This window comes from Cucumis sativus, chromosome 3 (genome assembly GCF_000004075.3).
Source record: "Cucumis sativus cultivar 9930 chromosome 3, Cucumber_9930_V3, whole genome shotgun sequence".
Lineage (NCBI taxonomy): Eukaryota > Viridiplantae > Streptophyta > Magnoliopsida > Cucurbitales > Cucurbitaceae > Cucumis > Cucumis sativus.
Genome location: NC_026657.2, coordinates 733,252 through 741,779, shown reverse-complemented (window position 1 = coordinate 741,779; position 8,528 = coordinate 733,252). Strand labels below are relative to the sequence as shown.

Here is an 8,528-nt window from a genome sequence, read left to right as displayed (position 1 = left end):
TAGGTCAATTTTACTGTATTTTTAAACTATAAAATGTAACCAATTTAAAAATTGATAACCTATCATTTTTGTTTGATTCTCTAATATTTACATTATGTAAAAAATAGGTGTTATAAATTTTTTTAAAAATGTTTTTATCGTTTGATGTAATTTTTATTTACTTTATATTACTTTTTTTAGAAGAAAAACTATTATAAATAATATAAAAAATATCATTTTTAAAAATAGCAAAATAAATTAAAATATTTATAATCTATAGTAAAATTTTGGATCTATTACTATAGCATATCTATAGGTTGTAAATATTATTTCAAATTTGCTATTTTTTAAAAAAATTTCATATAAATTAAAGAAATTGTCAAAAATAGAATAATAATAAAATATTTATACTTCGTATAAAGATGAAGTGTAGTGAATTTTGTTTTTTTGTAGTTTTGTTTATGAAATGTAAATATTTTGTCAATTTTTTTCTATTTTAACCTAAAGTTGTGATTTTGTGAAGGTTAAATATAGATAGAAATTGGTAATGCTACTATTAATAAAATTTGAATTTTTGTTGTATGTGGTAAATAGTTTAGTTTATTTTGTTATATTTAAAAGTATTTTTTATGTTAATTATATTTATGTAAAGGAGAGTGTTAGAGTTTTTGTTTAATGAGTTCGACAAATGTTTGCTAATTATATTTGAATTTTTATATTAGACTTAGGTTTCGCTTGAATTGATTAGAGAAAAAACATTTTTCAAATCGTATATTATTAGTTAAATTCTTTTGATTTAAAAAATGATTTAAATGTATCTCGATAACTATTTTGAGTGGTTAATTTTTTTCTAAAATAACTTGATTTTAAAATTGAACACGGAGATGAAGCATAGATTTTCGACTAAAGAAATCAAACTTTTGATTATCAAATCTCATATATTATTGAATAAGGAGTTGTTTGTATCTCACTTCACTTTTACAAATTTATAGAAAATTTACCCATTAATTTACTTAAATGAGTGAAAATCCGCCACATATTAGGAAATGTTAGTGAGTTTTGAACAACTCCGAACATTTACTTTTTTTCGGTCTCCTTTTACTATTTTTTAGACACCTATATCATATTTACACATTTTCAAATATTTTCTGACAAGTGAAGATATATTATTCATTGTAATGTATATATACCATCATAATTATGAGTTTTCTGTTTATAGATAGAAAATTAAAAAGCTATACGATTTTAAAATTTCAGAACAATGGGTTAGCGCAAAATATTAACGTCAAAAACACGATAATCTGGATTTGAAGTCTACGAGTTTCTATCAAATTTTGGTATAGCTACCTTTTGAATTTTTTTCTCAATATACATTAACATTTACAATAATTTAATGCAAAAGAAGAGTAAAGTATAATTATTAATCTACAATTAATATGCAATGACCATGAACATTCAAAATGGGATAGCAATGATTCATGCTACAAATAATGATGTTTTATATGTAATAATTTTTCAATTAAATTTTTATAAATGTGAACAACCCCAAACACTATCAACTTTGATTTTATGGTTAAATATGAAATAATAATAATAATGAACCATAGCATTTAGGGACAATCAATTTAATCAATTTCTTATCTTTTTGAGCATCATTCAAAATATAAAATATAAAATATAAATAATTATTCCATCCCTTTTAATGCAATATATTTGTGTTTATATCAAATTATCACAAACATATATGATGTATTTATTAAACAATCAAAATGCAATCTTTTTTATTAACTTTTACCTTCAAACTTCAATAGGAATATTCAATCTTTTCATACAAAACATTCTTTTTGAAAATCATATAAAGTCAGAAAATAATAATAATAAATAACTTTTAGTGTGAAATTAACTATTAAATAGTTTTTAGATTTTTTTTTATTTTTCATCCATTTTTATTGATTTAAATTCAAATTTTACTTTAACGTTGATTAAGTGTTAATCTGGTTCGATTCATGTAAAATTATTTATAAACTTATTATAAGAATTTTACAAAAATAAGTTTGACTAATAAAATAACTTAAAAAATTAAACCTTCTCATTAAAATTTATCAATTACTAATATATATATATATTTGGATTAAAATTGGAAAAAAAGGTAAAGTTATTTTTCCAAGGTTCCATATATAAATATTTTTAAATTTTTAGATGAGTGTTTAGAAAAAGTGAATAATAATACTGAATCAAAAGTGTCTTTTAACAAACAGAGATCTATTGTCCAAATTTTGTCTTAAAAGAGTATTTATTTTTTCTCTCTCTTTTTTTTTTAATTACACAATCTAATCTTTAAATTATGATTTTTTTTAAATCCACAGATCTATTAATTAAAAAACAAAAAAACATAGGATTCTATTAGGAAAAACCAGTTGTTAAATAAAATTTTATTACACATAAAATTAAATAAGAGTTTAGGAATTTACTATATACCAAATAAACATAATTCTCATCTAATTAATAACCATTTTTTATTATTTAAGTTTTTCTCTCTCGATTTCTTGGAATGATTTACAACTTAGTATAAGATTTATATTCTTAATTAAATTTAAAAGTAATTATTCAATAACCATTTTAATTTTTGTTTATTAAAAGCTAATTTTGTTTTATATTTTTCAAAAACAAAATGTACTTTTTCAAAGCTTCTCTTTTTTCCATTTTCAATTTTTCTTTATAATTTAGAAAACAAGTTTATTATTTTAAAAGATAAAAAGAAAATAAATTAGCTCTCAATATACGTCTATTTTCCAAAATAAAAAATGAATTACTAAACAAACGCTTAATAACTAACACAATTATAAAGAGTCTTTTTCTTTTAACATAGAAAAAATTACACTTAATTTCTTCAATTTAGAAATTATTTTATATAAATCTTCCCTAATATTTTTCAAATGGCTCAAATTCATATCATTAAAAAAAAAAAAGATAGTTTAAATAGATAATATTATATATATATGAAAAAGTTGATGAGACCGGCACCGGGTGTAGCCGGTAAAAGAGAAAAAGAGCGAGAAAAAAGTGGGGGAGTATTTGAAGACAAATTTAGGCGAACATATCAAATGCGAAAGATCTGTGTGTTTCCTTTGCTCCTCCATTTTTCATTCTCTCTTTTTGTCCTTTCATCACTCACTAACAAAAATCACTCTAATTCCTAAAAACCCATTTTCGTTTTTTGTTTTTTTGTTTCTTGTTCTATCTTCATATTATAAAACTCCCCCCTCTCCCCATTTAATCCTTCCATTTCCCTTTTCTCTTTTCTTCTTCCTCAACTTATCCTCCCCCATTATTCTTCTGTTTCTTGTTGAAACAAACAAGTTTGTGTTTGGATATGAGTTCTTGTTGGTGGGTCTCAATCTAAATCATCTTATTCTTCACTTTACTGAATCTGGATTCATTCTTTGGTCTTTTGTTTTTCAAAATAATCCAATGGCTAAAACAGAGTTGGGTTCTGTTCTTAATCGCATTTGCTGTAGTAATCACTGGTCCTATGGTGTTTTTTGGAGCTTTGATCGAAGAAACTCCATGTAAGCTTCTATACCATTTCATAACTCTCTGTTCTTTTTCTCTTGGAGATTTGCTTTTATTCTTTTGGTTTTTACTTTGTGGTGTTTTTAGTTAAGAAAATACTAATGGTTGATTCAATATAATTTATGTAACTTATCAGCTTAAGCTAAGCTTTTGGGTTTGGGAATAGTTTGTGATGTGTACGAGTAGGATGTCTTGTGTTCAAACTAATTATAATGTCTTTTGGCAACTATTTGTTTGTTTGTTTTTGTTCTTTCTGTTTTTTTTTGTTTTGAAAATTAAGTTTATAAACTGTACTTTCCACTTGGGTTTCTTTATTATTTTTTTTAATTTACTTTTACAAATCTTTTCAAAATCCAAGCCATTTTTTTAAAAAGAAATAGGAAAAAAGTTTTTGAAAAACTTGTTTTGTCTTTCAAATTCAGCTTAGAATTCAAATATTCTATTGAAAAAGATGAAAAATACGGTGTTCCAAGTTTTTACTATAATTTTCATTTTGTTAAGTAAAAGAGTTCAATTATTACCCAAATTAAAAAACAAAAACAAGATTTTAAAACCTATTTTTTTAATTTTTTTAGAACTTGATTAGGTTTTTGAAAATAATGAAAAATAATTAGAAGTGTTCATAGACTTCATTTTCGAAAACTAAAAACCAAAAAACCAAATGAGACCTAAGTTTTTACCTTCAAAGCTTAACATTTGTTATGCATTATGCAATACAAGTAGATTGTAATGAGTTTTTATTGACCTTGACTTTAGGTCTTCTGTTCGAACTTTTGTGATGTTACTTCATTTCTAATTAATATCAATAGTCGTTTTTTGGTTATGTGCTAATTTTCAAGCTCAATAATGAGAGAGAATATGAAGAATATGCGTAAAAAAAGTCAAATATACCGTAAATTATCAACTAAGATTCGTTTTTGGGTCTAGTGGTGATGTTACAGCACAATGCTTACCATAGGCTGTGTTGTTGGTGCATATGCATGTAGGTTGTTGACTTTGGAAGATATTTGGTATGAAGAACAAGTGGTGCTGGTGGCTGCAAATATGCTTCAACAAGTTCACATGCTTGGTGAAGGGTAAACTAAGCTGCCTAATCTTGTTTTATATACGTGTGTGTTTCATTTGTTTTGTTAATTTTCAATATTATGTTTTGTGTTGAAGCAAAAGGTTGAAAATTCCTGTATTTTTCATTCTTATTTGGCTGCTTTTGTCAGTGTCATTGGCACAGCTGCTTTCACTGGAAAGCACCAGTGGATTTTCTCAGATGCTTCCAATGGAGAATGGAATTCCTCTATGTTTCAGGTACTTGTTTGTTCTTTCCATTACTCTCTGTTATTCTTTTTCATTAATTACCTCCCGATCTCCTTATGATTCTGTTTTCAACTCTTCATTATTGCCTTTCAGTATTTATTGTGACTTGAATACAAAAATATCTCCAAATCTAGAATATTAATTGGGAAAAGAAGATTTTCTGCAACTTTATACACCATTAATTGGATATCTCTTCCTATCTATTTTTCCAGGATAATTTGGAGTTACAACAACAATTTTCCTATGGGGTAAAGGTATGGCTGTTAGTTTCCTTCAGCATTACAAAAACAACATTATTTTGGTAACATGCTTGCTTTATGTTTCTGTTTTAATAAATATTACATTTTTGGCTGATGTGATCGTATCGGTTGCAGACTGTTGCAGTGATTCCCGTTCATCCGCATGGAGTGATACAGCTTGGCTCTACACATAAGGTTATATATAATCATACTGGAAGTTGTTGATGCTCTAACTTTGTTGAATTTTCTAGCTAGGCCGGAATTGAATGGTTTGTTGTTTTTGCTGCAGATCTGGGAAAGTCTGGAGATTTTGGCAAATGCAAAGAGGTCATTGTGTGAAGTGATAAATGGTGGTGGACTTACACTAGAGAAAACTACTTGCATGGCTTCGAGCACCGATATTGCTCACTATAATGACCTATTCACGTCCATCGTCTTGCCTGCAAATTCTGATGATTGGAGTCTCAGTGCAATGCATAATAACAGCCACACAGACTTCACAAGAAAATCTTATGCTTCATTTGATAAACAGCCAGCCTTTGATACTTCTTCCTACTTCAGTAAAAGTAGTTGTGAGAATTCCGTGTTAACTTCATCCGAGCTATTGCCAGCATCCGATATTAGAGAACAAGATGCTCAATATCCAAGTTATTCAGACGCTAATGTGCTTGACTTCTGTAGGAACACAGTGGAATTTGGAAACGGTAGCTCGACATTTGCATCAGTCTCAAGTGGAACAGGTTCTCTCCATATGGATAATGATCAGCAGTCGGCTCAACTATTTTCCATGAATGAAGGTGAACTTACGGATAGCATAAATAGCCTACCCGACTTCTGCGACAAGCATCTTTCTGAGGATTTTACGATGGATCTCCCGGACATCTCGTTCGTTGATGATCTATTTCAGTGGTTTGATTCTTCACCAGAGAACGGAACAAATGGAGCAACGGCGACATTGAGCCATAACCTTCTACATGTCACAGGAGTTTCAACATCGTCGTCTAATCTGGTTGAAGTTAATAAGTTTGTAGATGATTCGAGCAAAGTTTCTGTTGTTTCCGCTCAAAGTTTGATAACTAATACATCAAAATCCAGCGAACAAGATAACACAATCATAATGCAGAATGCAAAAGATAAACTGTTTGATAGTTTGGGGTTAGGCACAGGATGTCCAGTGGGCAAAACTTGGGATAGCATGATAACAGATACTCATGGCAGTTACTCGGGTGGGTGCAACAGTATGTCTACATGCACATCAAAGTTAGCCACAGGCTCAACTGATCTTCCTCGCAAGAGATTATTTTGGGAGTTGGGAATTGAAGAGCTTTTGGATGGTCTAAGCAACACTAGCTCTGCAACCAAATCAAGTGTTGAGAATCATCACTCAATTGGCTCAAGAAGGTCAAAGATGGAAAGACTGTCTTTCGACAGTAATCCGATCCAATTACTCGACCCTTGCACCAGCATGAATCTGACACAACCTTCATGCACGGTTGGTCGTTTCCCATGTAAGAAAGAAGCTGTACCAAAGTCACAGGTAAGTTCATGGATTGATGACAGCTATAGCACTAATATTGGAGGCTCCATTTTAGAACTATCTCATAAGAGTGAGGAGCCTGCTAAGATTTGTAAGAAGAGGGCGAAACCTGGAGAGAGTAATCGTCCAAGACCGAAGGATCGACAACAAATCCAAGATCGTATCAAAGAGTTGAGAGAAATTATCCCTAGTGGTGCAAAGGTACAAAATCTAGTTCATGTTACAATCTTTTTATGTTGCTCTCATATCGAGCATTGTTCAAATGCAGCATCTGACATGCATAATTTTGATTGATGAGACAGTGTAGCATTGATTCGTTGTTGGATCGGACTATCAAATACATGCTTTTCTTGCAAAGTGTTACAAAATACGCAGACAAGCTTAAAGAAACTAACAAACCAAAGGTGAATATTTGGTTCACTTTCCTCATTTTTTTTCTTCTTTCAGTTTTACTTCTAACAGTTGACTAATAAAAGTAACATTTTTGTGTTGAACCCAAATTACAGTTAATTGACCAACGAGATGGAGTAGCTGTAAATGACAAATGTATCACGGAGAGAGGCAGTGGTGGAGTTACATGGGCGTTTAAAGTGGGAGCAACACCAACTGTTTGTCCAGTTATAGTCGAAGACCTTAGTTCACCTGGTCAAATGCTTGTTGAGGTATAAACGATCAAGTCTTCTCAAAAACTAGTTTTTTTTTCTCAATTGTGGAAACCTCTTTCTGATATGGTTATATTGCTCTTTGTTTAGATGCTATGTGAGGAAAGAGGTTTCTTTCTCGAGATAGCCGATATGATTCGTAGTTATGGATTGACGATTTTAAAAGGCGTGATGGAAATTCGAGAAGACAAGATATGGGGGCAATTTGTCGTAGAGGTGAAAGTAAATGTAAGAGATCATGGAGAATGAATTTGAGTTCTAGTTTTCTATTTACAAACTGTTGAAGTACACGTTCTAATTAGTGTTGAATTCACTTTGTTTTGCAGGCTAACCAAAGCATTACAAGGATAAATGTGTTTTTGTCCCTCATGGAGCTTCTACAACAAACAAACATCGGTGGAACAGAAGCAGTAGCTAATTAGTATAGTAATAGAAATGGATCGAAAAGAAAAAACGAACAAAAAAAAAAGCTTCTCGAATCGAGGAGGAATTCGATCTAACAAGAATATTTGAGTTGTTAGTGGCATGGTATAGTAGAAAGTGAATGTGCATAGATGAAGAGTAGGTAGCATTTTCAAAGGTCAAAATTGATCCTTTTGGTTCTAATAATTATTCAAGTAGAGTTAGGATGGGAATGAGCAACTAGAGTTTCTAAGTATGTTCTTATGTATAGAAAAGGGAACATTCATTCCCATTGTATTGAGATTTGGTGAGCCTTCTTTTTGGCTATATAGTTTTGTTTGTCAATGCTAACTTGTTTATACAATGCTACAACTAAAATTAGATTTCTCATGTTTTTCTCTTATTTGATATCTCTACTGCATACTATGGATTCAAATATTAAATTTTCATCCCTCCACAGAAAAATAGAATCATTGAAGGCAAAAACACTAATAAAATTAATCAACAAATATGAGTTAACAATCGGAGCTCTTATGATGCTTCCACCAAATGACGAGGAAAAAAAAAAAACTTGCTTAAAGTAAACACTCAACTTTGTCATTAGATTGAGTTAGCACAAACCTGGTTAAAACTCAAAGTTTGTTTTTGTTGGCCTCATTTAAGATTTGAATCATTATATGAAAGTTTAAGTCATCTTGAATACATTGATTGAACGATCTAATTAAATATAAGTTATTTTTTTAAAAGTTCATTCAACTATAAACAAGGGTTTAAAATGTAAACTAAAAAGCCAGAGATGAAGTTAAAAAAAATGAAGTGAAATTG

At 29.6% G+C, this 8,528-nt stretch overlaps 1 protein-coding gene across 1 annotated transcript; it reads left to right on the top strand.

The window, feature by feature from the left end:
* Positions 1-3,082: 3,082 nt before the first annotated feature.
* Positions 3,083-8,093, top strand: LOC101210125 (transcription factor bHLH157). Its single transcript, XM_004146152.3, has 10 exons — positions 3,083-3,548; positions 4,539-4,628; positions 4,767-4,854; positions 5,076-5,117; positions 5,238-5,297; positions 5,392-6,840; positions 6,942-7,043; positions 7,146-7,301; positions 7,392-7,529; positions 7,628-8,093. The coding sequence occupies exons 1-10, from the start codon at positions 3,451-3,453 to the stop codon at positions 7,721-7,723; spliced, it is 2,319 nt and encodes a 772-aa protein (XP_004146200.1). The 5' UTR covers positions 3,083-3,450; the 3' UTR covers positions 7,724-8,093.
* Positions 8,094-8,528: the final 435 nt, after the last annotated feature.